General features: G+C 43.9%; 2 protein-coding genes across 4 annotated transcripts; one reads left to right on the top strand and one right to left on the bottom strand.

The window, feature by feature from the left end:
• Positions 1-381: 381 nt before the first annotated feature.
• Positions 382-8,090, top strand: LOC139420667 (phosphate cytidylyltransferase 1B, choline a). Of its 3 annotated transcripts, none has more exons than XM_071170882.1 (8): positions 382-631; positions 3,533-3,632; positions 3,867-3,983; positions 4,158-4,309; positions 4,612-4,690; positions 4,921-5,063; positions 5,757-5,945; positions 6,136-8,090. In XM_071170882.1, the coding sequence occupies exons 1-8, from the start codon at positions 542-544 to the stop codon at positions 6,349-6,351; spliced, it is 1,086 nt and encodes a 361-aa protein (XP_071026983.1). In that variant the 5' UTR covers positions 382-541; the 3' UTR covers positions 6,352-8,090. The 3 variants fall into 3 exon arrangements, with proteins under 3 accessions (XP_071026983.1, XP_071026984.1, XP_071026985.1); XM_071170883.1 differs by having other exon boundaries at positions 3,870-3,983; positions 6,136-7,140; XM_071170884.1 differs by lacking the exon at positions 382-631 and adding an exon at positions 1,560-1,774.
• Positions 8,091-8,170: 80 nt separating this feature from the next.
• On the bottom strand, positions 8,171-21,444 carry LOC139420330 (pyruvate dehydrogenase kinase, isozyme 3a). Its single transcript, XM_071170314.1, has 11 exons — positions 21,034-21,444; positions 19,331-19,472; positions 17,382-17,453; positions 16,633-16,817; positions 16,388-16,477; positions 14,302-14,379; positions 12,711-12,790; positions 12,526-12,627; positions 12,264-12,374; positions 11,929-12,042; positions 8,171-11,778 (listed from the first exon to the last, which is right to left on the bottom strand). Exons 1-11 carry the CDS (start codon positions 21,131-21,133, stop codon positions 11,629-11,631), a joined length of 1,224 nt encoding a protein of 407 aa, XP_071026415.1. The 5' UTR covers positions 21,134-21,444; the 3' UTR covers positions 8,171-11,628.
• Positions 21,445-21,745: the final 301 nt, after the last annotated feature.

The raw sequence follows: 21,745 nt of genomic DNA, 5'->3' as shown, positions 1-21,745 counted from the left end.
TAGGGAGTTTTTCCTAGCTATGGTGCTTCTACACCTGCATTGCTTGCTGTTTTGGGTTTTAGGCTGGGTTTCTGTACAGCACTTTAATATATCAGCTGATGTAAGAAGGGCTTTATAAATACATTTGATTTTACTGTGCAGTGTTTTTTTCAAGAGACCACCTAATTTGGCCACAAACCTTAGTAACCTGTTCAACCCACTTAGCCGCAGAACAAGACCCACCAATTGGACATTGTTGGTGAACTAGGCCTATGTCCCCGCTGTCCCCTAGTGTGGTCGGTCATGCGTGCGGTGTCCGACTCCAGCCAGCAGTTAAAAATGCGCACGCCGACCTGGATGCCTAACCCTAATCTTCTATACTGGCCGGTGTTTCCTGAGGCTCGTGCGTGTGATCTGCCTCTCGGTCTAGTCCGCTACACTTGCACGCAGTGTGTCAGTGTCTGGGTCTCGCTGCCTGTTGGCAACGAGGGAAGGGAAAATCTAGGACCGTTTTTACATACTCAATGGTTGATTGACGACGGACATATACGGTTCTCTCAAGATGGTGGGGCGTACAAGCAATGAAACTCACAAGTATGCATGCGATCCTGTTGCACCGGGTGTGGCCGGACGCAGGAGGGAATCGGGCACGGTAAGTTAGCTAACCAACTGTGTACACTTACCTATAGCCTAAGTGTACTATGACACGATGTCAGGACCATTATGGCACGGGACATAATGGACTTGGGCTATTCGCATGTTAGAAATTAAGTGGACTATCAGATACTTTCTCCCATGTTACTTTTAGTGGCTGTAGTGAGGTAAGCATGGATCATGAAATTCAACACATGACAACCAAAGTTGTCTCTGACTATGAGACAGTGTCTTATATGTTTTTGAACTTTCATTTCAAGATGAAAAGTCTAGGAGACTCTTACATTAAGTGGTTGAAAGACAGAAAGTGAGAGGATGGTCTGGAGGTAGAGAGAAGTAAAGATACACAGAATATACCTTATTACTTCTCTATCAGTGGAATTCAGTGGAAAACAGATACTGTCCCCTGTATATTCTTAAATGTGTTCTCTCCTCTTTTCTCCCATAACAACTGGTCCCCAAAAGCACTGGATAGGTGTGTCTACTGCTGTAAAAGCCTTCTGCTTTCACCTATCCTGATGTGGTCAGAGGAAAGGGGACAAGAAACAGAAGCTGGTTAAGACTGTTGGGACACCGCACAGGGAGGAACCTCAATGTGCATGTATCATATTACTTTCACCTATATTGTGTTTTCAGAGGAGAGGAGAGCAACTGTAGACTATTGAGATATAGCCTCCTAGACATTGATGCTCAATGCCGTCCTTCACGGATGGTCCTAGCCAGCTCAGCCAATCCTTGTTCTCCATGCAAATGATACAGTGGGATCTGTGCACTGATTGGAGCTCTCTCACATATTTGTCGTCGCCATGGCTAGAGTTTGGAGGCGCTTGGCTGCTGGTCTGTGAGTGAGAGATCACTCTGCCAAAGAGAGGAGGAGAGGGGGAGGAGAGAGAGATGGAAGAGGTGGAATAGAGGGAGGGAGAGAAGAGGGCAGTGTGGGTGGGGATACAGAGGGAAGTGAAGAGGGAGGGGGAGAAGGCAGAGGGAGGAAGAGAGGGCGGTAGAGCGAAATAGAGAGAGAGAGCGAGAGGGATCATCTCACTGATGCTGAGTCACAGACACGGGGTTCAGCCGCCGTATCCCATGAGCCTTTAGGGGAAACATGGAGGAGCTCGAGCACACCTGCCCCCAGCCGCGCACGGTAGGGTGTGTTTGTGTGTGAAGGAGAGAAAGAGGGAGAGGCTGGCTAGTCTTCTTGTTATGAAACAGATCCACTGTCTGTGTGTGTCTTTGCGGGATGCTCTGAGTGCTGAATGGACTGTGTGTGTCTGTGTGGAGGATGGGGGGTTGGGCGTGTTTCGCAGTATTGGCAGGGGTGTGTGTATGTGTGGGCATAGGCAGCCTGGCATAGATCTCCTGATGAGGACACAAAATCGCAAGGATACAGAGGGGCGATGCTAGCTCCATGCCAGCTCCATTCAGTCTCTGTCTTTGTTATTCCCTTTTATTCTTTGTGCCTCTCTCCTTCTCGTCATCATATCCTCCTCCCTGTGCCTCTCTCCTTCTCTTCATCATATCCTCCTCCCTATTCCCACATCCCTGTGCCTCTCTCCTTCTCTTCATCATATCCTCCTCCCTATTCCCACATCCCTGTGCCTCTCTCCTTCTCTTCACCATATCCTCCTCCCTATTCCCACATCCCTGTGCCTCTCTCCTTCTCTTCATCATATCCTCCTCCCTATTCCCATATCTCTGTGCCTCTCCTTCTCTTTCTTTCCTCCTGTGTGCTACCATCACAGCGTTGTGGTTGTTTTTTTTAGTTGAGTTTTTTTTATCTTAGTTAATCCTTCTTAGACCAGATGTCTGCTGTGCCCGTTTCAGGGCTTTAGTGAGCACATTCGCTGCTGTCACTCTGATCTGTCGATCGTCCGAGGCCACCGCCTGCCCTTTGTCCACACTGGGCTCCTCCCCCTTCTCACCTTGCAGTGGATTGTGGGAGAAACGTTACCTCAGTGCGTCCTCCTCACTGTTCTGTTCGGTCCGATCTGTTACAATGGGGATGGGAGCTCACAAGGCGGTTGCTAGCCAAGACCATCTGATGATGTTATGATCATCTCCACCTCCTTTCTGTTCTTCATCATCCCTTATCCAAATGGAATATGTAGAGGTGGAACTACCTTTAAATATTCAGTGTTAAGGATGACAAATGTAGACATTAATATGAACAATCTAAGATCCCATTATATCTCTCTCTCTCGCTTTGTCTCTCTTTGTGAATGAGATCTAGTCTCCCAGGGTAACATATAGTCTCCAGTATGTCTCTGTTCTCTCCTGTGTTTGGGAGTGGATCCAAGAAGTTACTGGGGACAGAAAGTCATGCATGTTCCAATTCCTTTTTCTCTCCCCCCTAGAGAAAGAGAGAGATGGAAAATGAGGTGTTGGTAGAGGGAGGGATGAAGTTCCATTTTAGCCAGTAGCAGATCAATAGCACTGGGTGCTGCTCGTTCCCTCATCATGTAATCAATAGTTGTGATAGAGAATAGATATCAGGCCTGATCAATAATCTAATTACTGGAATTATGCCAGAGAGAGACAGGGGATGACTATCAAGAAGGGGACATGAATGTCATTCAACTTTACTTCTCTCCTCCATCGCCTTCCTTCTCTCCTCTTTTTATCTGTCACTATCCTTCCCTGTATCTCCTGTTCTTCTCTTCATACCCCTCTCAAATTACATTTCAGGTTTTATCACATTATTTCCATCCTTTTCTTCCCCTCCTTAACACACTCTTCACCTGTCATGTTGTGTCTCAGACTCCATACCATTTTTGGTTTGTTGAGAGGAGTGAGTTTTGTAGGTGTTTGAATTGGATGCATGTGCTGTTCTAATATGCTGTTGTTAGCACTATTATACTGAACAAAAAGCACTTAACAGTTCAATCTCTCCTCCCTCTCTCAGATGCTGACTGAGCCTGCTCTCTTTGCTAAGGACACCCGCTGTGAGTGTCGCGCCCCTCATGAGAGACTCTCCATTGCTCAAGCCCGCAGAGGGACCCCAGGTATACCTCCTCTCACCCTCTGTTACGCGCCCCTCTCCATCACTCTTTTCTCACTATTCCTCCTCTCATCCTCATTCTTCATCCTCTCTTCCTACCATCCTCAGCATCTTCCCTCATAGCCATCTCCTCTTCTTTTCCGCATCCTCTCCTCCTCACATTCACTTACAACATCATCAGGAGAGGAGAGGAGAGAGTATGTGTTAGATGTACACTCTGTGTGTCTGTCCTCTACAGTAGACCGTCCAGTGCGTGTATATGCAGATGGGATATTTGATTTGTTCCACTCCGGCCATGCCAGAGCTCTGATGCAGGCCAAGAACCTCTTCCCCAATGCATACCTCATAGTGGGAGGTATGCACACACACACATGTAGATATGTACACAAACATTCATAAACATGTGGATATAATGACTCTTAGCAAAACATGTATGAGTTATTCATACTATCTGTTTCTTTGTACCTTTGTGACTGTTTCGTGTGTGTGTGTGTGTGTGTTTGTTTGTCTGTGTATGTTTGTTTGTCAGTGTGTAGTGATGAGCTGACCCATAAGTATAAGGGTTTCACTGTGATGACGGAGGATGAGCGGTACGAGGCTCTGAGACACTGTCGCTATGTCGACGAAGTGGTCCGAGATGCACCATGGACGCTCACACAGGACTTCCTGGAAAAGCACAAGGTGTGTGTTTGTCTATTCCCATCAAAGCTTTCTGTGTGTTTGTGTGTGTAGAGACTATTTATGATGCATGCAGGCATGTCTCTTTTCTGTGTGTCAGTTTATCTGCATGTGTTATTTTGTTTCTCCCGTGCTGTGTGTAGACTGTGCATAGACTTTTATAGAATGTGTAGAAACTGTGTAGAGATGGGGTATATACTGTGTAGAGATTGTGTAGAGATGGGGTATAGACTGTGTATAGATTATGTATAGACTGTATAGAGATTGTGTATAGATTCTTGTCTTGTGTTCTGATTGTTTCTCAGATCGATTTTGTGGCTCATGACGATATCCCATACTCCTCAGCAGGAACTGAGGACGTCTACAAACACATCAAGGAGGCAGGTGAGTGTGTGTGTGAAGCTGTATTTATGATCAGTGTATGTGTTCCTGTGTGCGTGTTTATAATGTGTGTGTTCATGTTCGTCCATGTGTGTATTTATAATGTGTGTTTGCGTGTTCATGTGTGTGTATTTATAGTGTGTGTGTGTTCATGTTCGTCTATGTGTGTATTTATAATAAGTGTATGTGTTTATAATGTGTGTGTGTGTGTTTATAATGTGTGTGTGTTCCAGGCATGTTTGTGCCAACTCAGCGGACAGAGGGTATCTCGACCTCTGACCTGATCACTCGTATTGTACGAGACTACGACCTCTACGCTAGACGCAATCTACAGCGGGGCTACACCGCTAAAGAGCTCAACGTCAGCTTCATCAACGTAAGTGTGTGTGTCTACCTTAAAAATAACGTGTGTGTACTCCGTACACTGGGAACATAACTGATGTCTTTCAACGAGCACACAAACAGACATACAGTATGTTCTGTCTGTATTTGTTGAGAGACACATATAGGTAACTGACAAAATAACGGAAACACCTGAGTTAATGAGGGATACAAAGTATATTGAAAGCAGGTGCTTGCACAAAGGTGTGGAATTAACATCACATCATGCTTAGGGTCATGTATAAAAATGCTGAGCAGGCACAGTTGCCCATTATTTTGGCTACCATGGCTAGAAGAAGAGATCTCAGTGACTTTGAAAGAGGGAGGATTGTTGGGGCACGTTTGGCCAGAGCTTTAGTGACGAAGACTGCTCAACTTGCTGATGTTTCACCATATGCCTTGGCCGTCTGTCACCAGCTCTCAGCCCAACTGAACACTTATGGGAGCGGTGCCTGAGACAACGTTTCCCACCACCATCAACAAAACACCAAATTATGGAATTTCTCGTGGAACAATGGTGTCACATCCCTCCAATAGAGTTCCAGACACTTGTAGAATATATGCCAAGGCGCATTGCAGCTGTTCTGTGGTGGCCCAATGCCCTTTTAAGACACTATGTTGGTATTACCTTTATTTTGGCAGTTACCTGTATGTCAGTTACGTTCCTACAACCTTTCTACAACCTCAGGAGAAGAAGTACCGCCTGCAGAACCAGGTGGACCGTATGAAGGAGAAAGTGAAAACGGTGGAGGAGAAGAGTAAACACTTTGTCTACCGCGTGGAGGAGAAGAGCCATGACCTCATACAGAAGTGGGAGGAGAAATCACGGGAGTTCATCGGTAACTTCCTGGAACTGTTCGGCCCAGATGGAACATGGGTAAGCTAAAGCCTGTCTCTAATGCGCCACTCATGGACATACTCCAATCACTCATCTGACATTTCACTTATTTTTCGCAAATCTGATCTATGAACCTAAACTGTGTTTAGCTTCAACCTCTAGCCTAGTCCTAGTCTTTGAAGTGATAGTTCTCTCACAAACCTCTCTCTCTCTCTCCTTACCTTAACAGAAACAGGTGTTTAGTGAGCGTAGTGGTCGGATGATCTCCTACGCCCTATCACCCCACGGGTCGCCTAGTAACAGTCCCCCCCGGCAACTGTCTCTGTCTCGTTCCCCGTCTCCCCCCTCGCGCTGGCTTCACCCCCGACCAGCCTCCCCTTCCTCACCCAAAGGGGCTTCCGCCTCTTTCAGTAGCATGAGTGAAGAAGATGAGAACGAGAAGTAGGGGCCTGGACTGTGGAACAGACACTTGACACCACACATATACACACACACCTAACAGCTGATGCCATGCATACACACACACACCTAAGACCACATACTCACTTACTGCCTGAAAGGTGCTGTCACACGCACACACATTCTCTCTCTCCGACATCCCCTTCCACACACTGGCAGCAATGACTGGATGCTGAAGGAAGTTGTAGATATACAAGACAGAAGGGGGTCATGGGAAATGTTGTGTAGTGCTGTAGCACGAAGAAGCCATCAGTCTCTGTTGCCTGGGCAACGAAGCAGAAAGGAATGGAGAGAACAGAAGATGATGCGACTGACCTGTTTTTGATTGCTCAGGTCTGACAGACGGTAAATAAAAGAGCGCCTGTTGATTATATAATTCCATCATTTTATGTCCTCCTTTTTCTCTATCCTTTTGATTTTAAATCTCATGTTATGGTCATATTTTAGAGAAAAACCAGGGTAAACATGATAGAAGATATTTTTTGCAATTTCACAACAATCGTCTGCAGTGTGACTATTTGCATTGTGATATTAAGTGATTAGCAGGGTTGGGGTCAATTGCATTTTAATTTCGGACAAACCAAATTCCAATTTGAAATGTTCCTAATTGAAAATAATTTTAGTGTACTTCCTGAATTGAAATGGCCCCAACCCTGGTGAGTAGACCTACACCATTACAGAACTCTCCAGATAGAGATTGAATTTATAGACAAACCGAGACAGTTCTCTATACAATAAGAGAATAGACTGTCTGCACCATTCTGTTTCTAATTGCATCATTCTGTAATGTGATGCATACTGACTGTGCCCTAGTTTGTAGGTTTAAGAGAGAAACACTGTCCTCTAGAGGAGTAAGTAACTGCAGCCTTCCTGGGAGACAAGAGGCCACTTCAGACTACGGACAACCCACAGAATCACAAATAATTCTGTACCAGATTATTTGCCATAGCAACTAGTCTCCCTAGGCAGAAGTGTTGCCTCCCACAGTGTTAGGTGGGAGATTTCCGAGACTACATAGCAACACAAATTAATGGATGTTATATTTCAACAACGGTAACACCATGGAACTCAGTACGTGATTGGTGATTGCATAATGAACAAAACACTTGGAACTTCAGTATCAGGGATGGTCCCCCCCTGCTTTTCCAATATGGCCGCCTGCCCGGCCCATCAATTGTAAACAGTGCTTTCAACTGGAGAAACTGATCTGTCAATTTATTTGCTTTTAGAGAATGTACAATTGTAAGAGCTTATTCAGGAGCCTTCCTTATTAGAAACGAGAGATCAAAGGTTGTATAGTACAGGGATGGCCAGTGTTATCCACAAAGGGCTGGTGTGGTCCTAGAATCAGGTGTTATAACTTGGCTGGAATAAAAGCTTACACCCACACTGGTCCTTTGTGAATAAGATTGACCCTCCCTGCTGTCGTAGAATCATTGTGCTCTCCTCTTGCTAGTCACACATGACCCAGAACTGTTCTTCAACTCGATGTCTCTCGCTACGACACCTCACAGGCCACAACTGTTCCACAGCGGATACCCACATAACATCACTTCCTGCCACACCTCCTGATCCACCTTAGAGACGTTCTTGTCCTGTATGCATTATATGTAATCCTGCACTGTGTGTACAAGATTGGGAATGTGTGTTTCTGTGTGTATTGTCTTATTTTCTAATGTATAATTCCTAATGGCGTAATATGTAAATAAATAGAAAATGAAAGAAGTAGATTGGTGATTGAGAGGAAACAAATCTCTTTTTCAACAGATTGACTCGTTTGCACACACGCATAGAAAAAAAAACTGTCTGTTTTCTTCTCTTTATTGTAGCTTTGGAAAATTGACAGTAGGTATTGCAAGCTTGACCTCATGCTGAATACCTCTATATGGTTGTATATCACTGTGTCTACTATCTACGGTAGCCGCTACTGTAGCACATGTATGCATACAAAAGTTACTGTTTTGTGATAAGATGGGCTGCATACGTCTGCACACACTTGCTCTACAGGGAGGAGGTCATACAAAGTGCTCAGTCATCTCTTACATCAGAGATACAGAAAGGATGTATGAGTAATCACTTCACACCAGTTCAATATATTACCATACTATATATACTATATAAGCTACTAATACCTTAGAGGTACAAAAAGGTAAGGAAGGATTCACTACCTTATCTACAGCTAAGCCCACTTTAAAACTCATTTTAGGTGCCTCCTTGGCAGTGCTGGAATGAGTTGTTCAGGTTTTGCTGAAAACTGAGAATGGATGATGTCAGATCAGCGCTCCATGATTGGTCCAAGTTTGGCCCCACTTTTCATAAACCGGCCAATGAGAATGAGGATAACTAGAAACACAAACAAACAAGCTAATATTATCCCAGAGTTAACTAAGACAATTGATTCTTATCAGAGAGGCCTGAATGAAATGTAATCCACATACGAAGACATTGATGAAGAAAAACGGTATGTGTATACTGTAGATGATGACTTTTAAAATCAAAAAAGAGGGAAAGAGCCCTCTCTGGAATAATCATCATCCAGTTACACAAAAATAAATGCTAAAAAATTGAAGTAAAAAACAAATGATTAAGAATCAACCATTTTCCTATGCAAAAGAACCCTTGTTTCAAGGAACACAATATATTTGTTCAGGTCCATACTCCTGCACAAACAATGGAGTTTCAAAATGCCCGCTGTTGTACACCACAGATTCTTCTTGACACTTAAATACAAATATTAATCTCATCCAATCCCTTCCATCCTTGAAGAGCATTATTCACACACTTCAACCAATGACAGCTATTACATGTCTTATCGGAAAACCATTCAAAATACTAGTTGATGTTCAAGCTCGTTCAATGTTCAGAAGGTTTAGTAATACCACTACTAGGTGAATTACAAGGTTGAGTCGGTGTGGCGTTGTTAGCGATAGTCTTGGTTAACGTGAGAATGTTCATATTGCTTTGCAGGGTTGATGGTGCCACAGATGGACAAACAAGGCTAACAGAATGTAGCCATCTTTAGGATCGGTCATGTAGCCTTTGCATGGTCTTATCAGGGTGTGGAAGGAGCTGGGAGGGTTAACAGTAACACATGTAATGCTGGAGAGGTTTATAAGCAATAAGCTACAGGAAAGACAAGGCTCACATGGTGAACCATCGTTGGTTAACATTAGCATCCTGAAAACATCAATTTTCTTTGAGACTCAGAGCAGTGTTTCCCATAGAAAACCTCCTACATGGGGAACCAAGTTGTCCAATAGAAACCAATTAACATAAAAGGTTTTTAGAAAGGGGGCAAGACAGCTAGGTGGGCTGTCTTTGAGTATACAGTTAACCTTTCAAAGGGTTCAGGAAGGGTCAGTATCGCTAGTTAGGATCTGGGGCAAAGATTGAGGATGCCTATTTCACTAGGTTCTCCTCTCAATCCAACACGTCACAACACAGTAAAAACATAATAAAACAATGGAGTTGAAATGAAACTATAGCAATACTGTCATGCAATACTGTTTCTTAACTCCTCAGAGTTCTAAGTCTCCTCCTCGTTCTGAGATAATGGAATAATAATGAATAAAAAATACATCTGTTTGTTCCGGATTCTTTCTATAATATAATGCAACATGCGTAATGCATAATAACTATCTTTAGTTAGTTTAAAGCTTGTTCCCATCGTTCCTAAAATGTTCTTATAGGTCTAGTTAGTCACTGCAACTCTCTTTTCTATAACTTGGCATTGGCCACGCCACTGTACCCATGACAATCGTAACTATGACAACTACCCACCCTGACCCTCTTTGTGCCTAATTAACCTCGTGCCCGGGTCGAATTGCTGGCACACATAGTCTGGTAACAGGGTGGTCATTGCTATCTGGGATCCTTGCGATGTCCCTACCTTAACCCTTTTACATTTCAACTTCAATGGGGTAGGGACGTCCCAAGGACTCCAGATAGCAGGGACCGTAATAAGGTGGGACTGGTTAGACCTTAGGGGGTGTTGATTTACTGAGTGCCATGCTAATCAAGTCAAATTCTAAGCGAATCACACAACTATGAGGCATGTCTTTAAATTGAGGCAGGAGAGGGTCGTCACTAGTTATCACAGCCACAAAGTCATAAACCCTGCCTATCTCTAAAATGTCTCTTCTTAAACCTAACCTTAACCAAACTGCTAACTTTATGCTTAACCCTAACCTTAAATTAAGACCACAAAGTACATTTTTAAAGTCAATGTTGACTTTGTGACAGTGGAAGCTAGTGGTAACCGAAAGGAAGTGAGAAATATCAACCGTTTTATTAGCTGGGACTTTGCAAAATTGTCAATTAAAATAAATGTTATATTACATAAACACATAAACAATATTATTTTGGGGAAACCCAATTGATTCTGAGTTTGGCGTATAAAGTTTATATATGAAAACAATTTCTAATAGGCATACTTTCAGATTTTCCGAACTCACTTCCTTCTTTAAATCACTAACGCTTTGAAGTCCACAATGTAGCTGGGGTATGTTCTCAGGGTTGGGCTAGATGGCGATGGACAGAGATCAGCCAATTAAAATCGACGTCTGTTTTCGCCGCTCCTACCATAGTCTCCCATTCAAGTTCCATTCTGAGGCGCTGTGAGACCAGACGGATCGACAGAGAGCGCCGGCCGGTGGATGAGATTAGTGCCCATTCAAAACTATGTCCTCAAAGGGAGAAAAGGAGCTCCTTTTCCCTTTTCTCTGTCGGGCCTGAAACCAAACCCTCAGCCTGTCACAGCTGCTTTGTAGGGGAGAGAAGAGAGAAACAGAGGTTCTATTATGTTTGACTGAACAAACCGAGACTGGACACAGAGAGAGCAGAACAGAAACCTTTCCCAGCCCAAAGACAGAGCCTCTAGCTGCAGTAGCTAGAGAGAACCACAAGGGAGTGCTGTGGTCAGTAAAGCTGAAGAAAGCTGAAGATAAGGGATCGAAGGAAAGAGTGGCTGAACTCAACCATCTCAAACTGACTGTCCACCAATCTGGTCGCTGTAGTCCCAATTAAAACAGATTGTGAAGAGGAACAACTGACCAAATAACCTATCAGAGGAGTCAGGGGGTGGGGCTAAAATCCTGTTCCAAAGTCCACCCTGGGACAACAACATCAATGACTGCAGAGAGGGCGTTGTGTCGCCGCGGCAGCTGAAGTTAAACCCATGATGATTTTGTTAGCGAGGGGATCATTGAAGGGGCAGAGTTCAGTGTGCCAGGCAGGTCGGCGGGGGAAGCATTTTAGGGCAGAGTTATCGGTTGGCCTTGTAATTTGATTTGCTGGTGTCTCGTGGCTCTTTGCTCGGGTTGCTCCAATCGTCTGCCTCAGGGCTGGTCTGGTAGTGTCGCCATGCCGACTTATTAAAGACGGGCAGGCGCTCGAACGACTCACTGGACAGAGCCTGATTTGGGAGCGGGACAAAAGAAGAACCAATGAAAAGGGATGGAGTGATGTTGATAGTTAATTGTATTACAGAGCAGAGGTATATCAGAGTCTGAAAATCACAGAGTAACATCAAAATGATTTGTGGTGTGAGAGAAGCCCCTCCTACCTTGAGATAAATGACAGCATCAGTGCCAACCCCTTCCATGGAGTAGAGCTTCAGGTCTCCCTGAAAATACCTGGCATACAACCTGGAGATGGGAAGACCATAGCCAAAACCAGCCTGGAAGCAGGGAGGGAGAAGGAAGAGAAAGTTGGGAGTCAGCGATAGCAGACAAGAGGGGGAGAGAAATGACATAGGTGAGAGTGTAGTATAAGGGCAGTCACTTCTTCAGAAGAAGTTGTTTACAATCACTACAGAAAAACAATGGCATCTGTTACTGGCTTCAGAATGATGAGTCAGAAAAATCAGAAAAATATGGGGAACAATGTGTATGTGTGTACCAGTGGGACAGTGTTGGAGGGTTCTAGGCTGGGCGTGGGCGCAGTAGAGTACATGTAGTTAAACAGACGATCGATCTTCCTCAGAGGTACACCTCCACCCCGATCACTGATCTGACAGATAGATAAAAGAGAGAGGAAAGAGAGAGAAAGAGGATATTTGACACACTGGGTAAAAGATGGTAAATATAACAATTTATAGAGCATTTATGATACATCCCACTCATAGATGGCATGTCTAAGTATTGGCAGGTGTGTGTGTTACCTTTATGGACAGGTCCTCTTTTCCTAGTGTGACTTTGGCCTTAACCGGAGGTAAGCCCTCCTTACTGTCCTCATGGAGCTCCACAGAGGCCCGCATAGAGTTCTACACACACCAAACACTTTTATTAGTATGATGATGGTCGTGCATTGTGTATGTGTACTTGCGTGTGTGCGTGCGTGTCACACCTTGAAGAGTTCAAACAGCATGTGGAAGAGGTGAGAGGGAACATACACAGCATGGATCGATTTGTCTTTGTCTTGTTTCACTGTGACACAGGGAGAGAAAATAAGATCCATCTATATATATATATATATATATATATATATATATATATATATATATATATATATATATATATACACACACACACACACTGTGGGGCAAAAAAGTATTTAGTAAGCCACCAATTGTGCAAGTTCTCCCACTTAAAAAGATGAGAGAGGCCTGTAATTTTCATCATAGGTACACTTCAACTATGACAGACAAAATTAGAAAAAAAATCCAGAAAATCACATTGTAGGATTTTTAATGAATTTATTTGCAAATTATGGTGGAAAATAAGTATTTGGTCAATAACAAAAGTTTATCTCAATACTTTGTTATTATACCCTTTGTTGGCAATGACAGAGGTCAAAGGTTTTCTGTAAGTCTTCACAAGGTTTTCACACACTGTTGCTGGTATTTTGGCCCATTCCTCCATGCAGATCTCCTCTAGAGCAGTGATGTATTGGGGCTGTTGCTGGGCAACACAGACTTTCAACTCCCTCCAAAGATTTTCTATGGGGTTGAGATCTGGAGACTGGCTAGGCCACTCCAGGACCTTGAAATGCTTCTTACAAAGCCACTCCTTCATTGCCCTGGCGGTGTGTTTTGGATCATTGTCATGCTGAAAGACCTAGCCACATTTCATCTTCAATGCCCTTGCTGATGGAAGGAGGTTATCACTCAAAATCTCACGATACATGGCCCCATTCATTCTTTTACACGGATCAGTCGTCCTGGTCCCTTTGCAGAAAAACAGCCCTGATGTTTTCATCCCCATGCTTCACAGTAGGTATGGTGTTCTTTGGATGCAATTTAGCATTCTTTGTCCTCCAAACACGACGAGTTGAGTTTTTTACCAAAAAGTTATATTTTGGTTTCATCTGACCATATGACATTCTCCCAATCTTCTTCTGGATCATCCAAATGCTCTCTAGCAAACTTCAGACGGGCCTGGACATGTACTGGCTTAAGCAGGGGGACACGTCTGGCACTGCAGGAATTGAGTCTTCCATTTCCTAATAATTGCTCCCACAGTTGATTTCTTCAAACCAAGCTGCTTACCTATTGCAGATTCAGTCTTCCCAGCCTGGTGCAGGTCTACAATTTTGTTTCTGATGTCCTTTGACAGCTCTTTGGTCTTGGCCATAGTGGAGTTTGGAGTGTGACTGTTTGAGGTTGTGGACAGGTGTCTTTTATACTGACAACAAGGTCAAACAGGTGCCATTAATACAGGTAACGAGTGGAGGACAGATGATGCAACCATCATCTCTAAATAGGAGCAGTCCCGTGGCTACATCACTTCCCTTTAAAGGTGGAGCTCTGTTATCTCTCACACAGAGAGGGATCAGAGATGTTATGAAACCACAAACATACTGTAAAGTGTGTGTTTCGACAGCATATAGAGATCAAAGATATCATGAGACAGTGAACAAAGTTTGTGTGTGTGTTGACTGTACATTAGTCAACATGGAGGGGGATCAGAGATGTGGTAAAACAGAGAAGATGTCTTACTGTTGAATTCTTGGATCTGGAGTGCAGGGGCAGCAAGGTAGTACTGTTCACACAGCATCTTGGCTGTCTCATAGGCATCTGAAACAGGAAGGCAGTGTCACATGATGTACAGATGGATACATGCCATCATACACACAACTATCTAAGAAAAGCAGAACCATTTAGGGGTGGTAACGAGAGCTGAACAGGGAGAAAGAGGAAGAGACTAAGGGGAGAGAGAGGACTATTGTTTTGCTTCAGAAAACTGCCATCATCACTATTAAGGTTAGAGTTGGGTTAACCCATGGAGCCTGAAAAGATTTGGCATGGGCCCTCAGATCCTCAAAACGTTCTACAGCTGCACCATTGGGATCATCTTGACTGGCTGCATCACCACTTGGTATTGTAACTGCTTGGCATCCGACTGCAAGGCGCTACAGAGGGTAGTGCGTACGGCCCAGTACATTACTAGGGCTGAGCTCCCTGCCATACAGGTCCTCTATACAAGGCGGAGGAAGGACCTAAAAATCTTCAAAGAATTCAGCCACCCAAGTCATAGACTTCTTTCTGCTATCGCACGGCAAGCGGTACCGATGCACCAAGTCTGGAACCAACAAGACCCTGAACAGCTACCACCACCAAGCCATAAGACTGCTAAATAGTTCGTTAAATAGTTATCAATAGCAACCCGGACTATCTGCATTGACCCTTTTTGGGCACCAACTTTGACTCCTCACATACAATGCTGCTACTGTTAATTATCTGTCTCTTTATTCCTAGTTATATGTATAGTACATTCACCACATGACCACCACTTTTCTGGGAAGGCTTTCCACTAGATGTTGGAACAATGTGGCGGGGATCTTGCTTCTATTCAGCCACAAGAGTATTAGTGATGTCGGGCACTGATGTTGGGCTATTAGGCCTGGCTCGCAGTCGGCGTTCCAATTCATCCCAAAGGTGTTCGATGGGGTTGAGGTGAGGGCTCTGTACAGGCCAGTCAAGTTCTTCCACACCAATCTCGACAAACCATTTCTGTATGGACCTTGCTTTGTGCACGATGGCATTGTCACTGAAACAGGAAAGGACCTTCCCCAAACTGTTGCCACAAAGTTGGAAGCACAGAATTGTCTAGAATGTCATTGTATGCTGTAGCGTTAAGATTTCCCTTCACTGGAACTAAGGGGCCTAGCCCGAACCATGAAACACAGCCCCAGACCATTATTCCTCCTCCACCAAACTTTACAGTTGGCACTATGCATTCATGCAGGTAGCTTTCTTCTTGCATCCGCGATTCGTCCGTCAGACTGCCAGATGGTGAAGTGTGATTCATCACTCCAGAGAACGAGTTTCCACTTCTCCAGAGTCCAATGGCGGCGAGCTTTACACCACTCCAGTTGACACTTGGCATTGCACATGGTGATCTTAGGCTTGTGTGAGGCTGCTCGGCCATGGAAACCCATTTCATGAAGCTCCCAACGAACAGTTATTGTGCTGACGTTGCTTCCAGAGGCAGTTTGGAACTTGGTAGTGAGTGTTGCAGCCGAGGACCGCCTATTTTAACGCGCTTCGGCGTTCCCTTTCTGTGAGCTTGTGTGACCTACCGCTTCGCGCCGGAGCCGTGGTTGCTCCTAGACGTTTCCACTTCACAATAACAGCACTTACAGTTGACCAGGGCAGCTCCAGCAGGGCAGAAATTTGATGAACTGACTTGTTGGAAAGGTGCCATCCTATCGAATTTTTACACTTGTCAGCAACGGGTGTGGTTGAAATAGCCAAATCCACTCATTTGTAGGGGTGTTCACATACACTGCATATACAATAGTATCTACCTCAATTACCTCGCACCCCTGCACATCGACTCCGTACTGGGACCCCTTGTATATAGCCAAGTTATTATTCATTGTGTATCTATTATTACGTGTTTTAGCTTTCTATTATTTCTTTGTCAGCGTTGTTGGGAAGGGCTCGCAAGTAAGCATTTCACTGTTAGTCTCCACCTGTTGTTTACAGATCATGTGACAAATACAACTTGATCTGTTACCACTGCTTCTGAAAAACACAGTGAGTCAGACAAAGACACACATCCCCCTTGACCAGTCCTCACCTTTGACTACTTCAGCCACGTTGCAAGTGGGGTCTATGCTGCCTATATGTTTGGGGTGGGCTGGGTTAGTGTCATTGCCGAACAGGAGAGCTGAGGAGACAGACAGACATGAACATAATGGATAACATAGTTCCCCCAAAGACATAACGCCTTTACACACACACTGTCCACATATCTTAAACATCGTCCAGCGGACTTGTGCGTATTAACGTGCTGTAAATGTGTGTCAGAGTGTGTGCTCTCACTGTGTTGGTTGATGAGCATGCGGAAGGATATGCGGTTGGTGTAGAAGCGGTCCAGAAAGTACTGGATGTTACTGCTGATGAAGGGGTCAAAGCCAAACTTCTCCTTGTACTCTATAACCCCCTGGGCCATGGTAGGGACCACGTCATTATGACGATTACGGATCTCGATCAACAACTCTAGGAAACTGAGAGAGAGAGAGAGAGAGAGAGAGAGAGAGAGAGAGAGAGAGAGAGAGAGAGAGAGAGAGAGAGAGAGAGAGAGAGAGAGAGAGAGAGAGAGAGAGAGAGAGAGAGAGAGAGAGAGAGAGAGAGAGAGAGAGAGAGAGAGAGAGAGAGAGAGAGAGAGAGAGAGAGAGAGAGAGAGAGAGAGAGAGAGAGAGAGAGAGAGAGAAGAAAAACAACTTATTTCTGCTGACTTACAGTTTTCAGCTGGGGTTGTTATCAGTGGTTCCTATCTAAATCTCTCTCACATGGTGTGAACACTGTTATGGTATAAATATACATGATTATCTGGACAGGTAAGTCCAGGAGTTTAGCATCAGGCGAGTATGAGGACAAGGACACAGGCAGTTAGCAGTAAGCTACCCTCTACCCCTCCACCTCTTCATAGCTCCCCTCATCCCCCTCTCCTCCAAACATCCTTCTCTCAGGTTCTCACACCTTCTGTCTTCAGTTCAACATCAGATGATTGATCTGTTGAACCAACAAGGAATAAAATATATAGAATAAACATTGTCCTCCATACTCACTCATTGAGGGCCTGAGGATCCTCTGGTTTTCTGTTCTCATACCCCAACAGCTCCACAAAGCTCTGCATGTACCTGAAGGGAACACACACACACACACACAGTTAATTCAATACGTTTGGGGTATGTACAGTGCCTTGCGAAAGTATTCGGCCCCCTTGAACTTTGTGACCTTTTGCCACATTTCAGGCTTCAAACATAAAGATATAAAACTGTATTTTTTTTGTGAAGAATCAACAACAAGTGGGACACAATCATGAAGTGGAAATCAAAAAGTATTCAGCCCCTTTACTTTCAGTGCAGCAAACTCTCTCCAGAAGTTCAGTGAGGATCTCTGAATGATCCAATGTTGACCTAAATGACTAATGATGATAAATACAATCCACCTGTGTGTAATCAAGTCTCTGTATAAATGCACCTGCACTGTGATAGTCTCAGAGGTCCGTCAAAAGCGCAGAGAGCATCATGAAGAACAAGGAACACACCAGGCAGGTCCGAGATACTGTTGTGAAGAAGTTTAAAGCCGGATTTGGATACAAAAAGATTTCCCAAGCTTTAAACATCCCAAGGAGCACTGTGCAAGCGATAATATTGAAATGGAAGGAGTATCAGACCACTGCAAATGTACCAAGACCTGGCCGTCCCTCTAAACTTTCAGCTCATACAAGGAGAAGACTGATCAGAGATGCAGCCAAGAGGCCCATGATCACTCTGGATGAACTGCAGAGATCTACAGCTGAGGTGGGAGACTCTGTCCATAGGACAACAATCAGTCGTATATTGCACAAATCTGGCCTTTATGGAAGAGTGGCAAGAAGAAAGCCATTTCTTAAAGATATCCATAAAAAGTGTTGTTTAAAGTTTGCTACAAGCCACCTGGGAGACACACCAAACATGTGGAAGAAGGTGCTCTGGTCAGATGAATGAAACCAAAATTGAACTTTTTGGCAACAATGCAAAACGTTATGTTTGGCGTAAAAGCAACACAGCTCATCACCCTGAACACACCATCCCCACTGTCAAACATGGTGGTGGCAGCATCATGGATTGGGCCTGCTTTTCTTCAGCAGGGACAGGGAAGATGGTTAAAATTGATGGGAAGATGGATGGAGCCAAATACAGGACCATTCTGGAAGAAAACCTGATGGAGTCTGCAAAAGACCTGAGACTGGGACGGAGATTTGTCTTTCAACAAGACAATGATCCAAAACATAAAGCAAAATCTACAATGGAATGGTTCAAAAATAAACATATCCAGGTGTTAGAATGGCCAAGTCAAAGTCCAGACCTGAATCCAATCGAGAATCTGTGGAAAGAACTGAAAACTGCTGTTCACAAATGCTCTCCATCCAACCTCACTGAGCTCGAGCTGTTTTGCAAGGAGGAATGGGAAAAAATGTCAGTCTCTCGATGTGCAAAACTGATAGAGACATACCCCAAGCGACTTACAGCTGTAATCACAGCAAAAGGTGGCGCTACAAAGTATTAACTTAAGGGGGCTGAATAATTTTGCACGCCCAATTTTTCAGTTTTTGATTTGTTAAAAAAGTTTGAAATATCCAAGAAATGTCGTTCCACTTCATGATTGTGTCCCACTTGTTGTTGATTCTTCACAAAACAATACAGTTTTATATCTTTATGTTTGAAGCCTGAAATGTGGCAAAAGGTCGCAAAGTTCAAGGGGGCCGAATACTTTCGCAAGGCACTGTAAATTGGGGTATGGGGTATGTAAATTGGGGTATGGGGTATGTTTGGGGTATGTAAATTGGTGTATGTAAATTGGGGTATGTTTGGGGTATGTTTGGGGTATGTAAATTGCATGTTTGTGTGTTATGACTCATTCTCACTAGACTGGTCCCATATGTTTTTGTGCTTTTGTCAACTCCATTGCTCATCGTCAAGTGTTTGGCATGATAGCACAAACAGACTGGCACTCAGGCTAAATGTCTCACCATTTCTGCACCAGTTTGATTGAGGGCTGACTGAGCAGGTTATCAGGCAACAGGTTGACCTCTCTCATGGTGTTAGCCAGCCTCACTGGCAGCTCCTTCCTCAGGAACATAAAGGATGTCTTCTCACACGCATTGTCCCGACCTAGAGGAGGAGATGGGAGGGGAAGGGAGGGAGTCTTTTAAAAGTTGACTGGGAAAATGCACTCTAAAAAGCAAATGGCATTCTACCACGATGTTCAACTTCTCTGTCTGAAAAGCAACAAAAGACACCCCTCTATTGAAGTGAACAAATGGACATCCCACCATGGTTTACAATGTGATTAATGCTGGAAATATCAGAGCTGCTGTGTTTTTGACTATAGGCACATCCCAGCATCTCTTTCTCACTTACATACACAGTCCACATGCTATCCATAGATACTTCAATGTGTGTTCGGAAACAGCAATGAGTCATGTTTGTTTAACTTCTAGGGAAAGGCGCCGAAGGTAACTAATGCTGGGCCGAGGCGTGGCTAATTTGATAAGAAAGGCTAAAATAGGCTGAACGCACTCAGAAAATAGGCAGACTGTCTCCCTATTTTCTGAACATGTTCAGCCTATTTTAGCCTTTCTTATCACAGGCAAGTATGCACACACACACACGTGCCACAAACACACAGAGAGAGAGAGAGTTACAGTGGTTCGATAACAGCAGTGGTCCTCCTGAGCAGTCTCTGGTTCCCAGGCCCAGACACAAAGGCAGGATTATGAAACAATTCCAGTGACGCAACAAGACACGAGCTGTTATCACTGTAGACCTGTTAAACTAGTAATAAACAGCCCTCTGTATACCTGTGAGTGTAGCCTATCTGTATGAAAGATGGAGAGAGAGAGGGGGGGAAAGAAACAGAAAGCTTTCCTTTTGACTTCATTAACTAAACTGTTGCTTAGCAGTCAGAAACTGATGATTTAACAGAAGGCACATAGGGGAGCATGTTATTAACCCATACTCAGCATTTGTGTCTTCTGACTGGACACAATGCCCCAGTCATACTGTAGCTATAGGCTATAGCCCCAGTCTATACTGTAGCTGTAGGCTATAGCCCCAGTCTATACTGTAGCTATAGGATATAGCCCCAGTCTATAATGTAGCTGTAGGCTATAGCCCCAGTCTATAATGTAGCTTTTGGCTATAGCCCCCAGTCTATACTGTAGCTATAGGCTATAACCCCCAGTCTATACTGTAACTATAGGCTATAACCCCCAGTCACACTGTAGCTATAGGCTATATCCCCCAGTCTATACTGTAGCTTTTGGCTATAGCCCCAGTCTATTCTGTAGCTTTTGGCTATAGCCCCCAGTCTATAATGGTAGCTATAGGCTATAGCCCCCAGTCTATACTGATGGACTGATAGGCATATTGCTCATGACTACAAACAAACAAAAAATGACATGCTAATTGTAGCTAAAAAAAAATAATCATACAAATTATATCAGAACAGAATTATCATTGAGTACTGTGGTACTATAAAAACATGTTGACCGAATTCAAGGGAATAAAAACAACACTTGCAAGGATGTTCACCTTCAGAGATTCACATCGCCTTATGTTTGTTCGTCAGGATTTCATTAATATTACAGAATAGACAACAACCTAAAATTAAAACACATTGATAGTGACAGCCCATTACCAAGAGAGGGTCGGCCTAGTCTAGGCTACTTACCAAATTCCAAAAATTGCTTGATGGAGAGAGGCGACGGTGAAAATCTTGAATAATATTCAATTTTTTTGGTGTTTTTCAATAAAACCGTAAACAGCCTCATTGTGAAAAGTTGCTATTGTAGATGTCGTTCCGGAATGATGATGGTTAAATTAAAAACACTCCACCACATCCAATGACACTGACAGCGACGTGCATCCTCCACAGACAACGTCTTCATTTGACGTTTCTCTCTGTCTAGACCTGCAAATCACTGAACGATATAACTAAAAGTGTTACTGTAGCTTAATCATACAATATGTAACACTTCTATTTTCCGGAATGTCTTCGATTAAATATTGTTGCACAGGACAGTACGTACTGTCGCGAGCCCTAACTCAATCGCGCATGACTCTGAATCTGTTGATGTTTAACGGTGATTGGTCGACACTTGCTCTGTTAAACCCGGAAAAGAGAAAATGGGAGATAGCGATTGAAGTGTTGGTCTGTCTGCCAGAAAGGGGCGGGTCTGTAGCAGTTTAACAGACCGGTTAATTGGATAGAATTAAATGTTGCTTTGAACCGTAGCCGTTAATGTGTATCCTTGATAACGGATGCCAACACGCATGAAACTGATCCAGTTTGTGTGTATAGCCGATCATAAACGTCAGCTAACCTTGAATAAGTAATGGAGAGGGCAACAGATCAGCAACACAACTAGCGTACATAGAACACC

The sequence above is a fragment of the Oncorhynchus clarkii genome, chromosome 11 (assembly GCF_045791955.1).
Source record: "Oncorhynchus clarkii lewisi isolate Uvic-CL-2024 chromosome 11, UVic_Ocla_1.0, whole genome shotgun sequence".
Lineage (NCBI taxonomy): Eukaryota > Metazoa > Chordata > Actinopteri > Salmoniformes > Salmonidae > Oncorhynchus > Oncorhynchus clarkii.
This window is presented reverse-complemented; position numbering and strand designations above follow the sequence as displayed.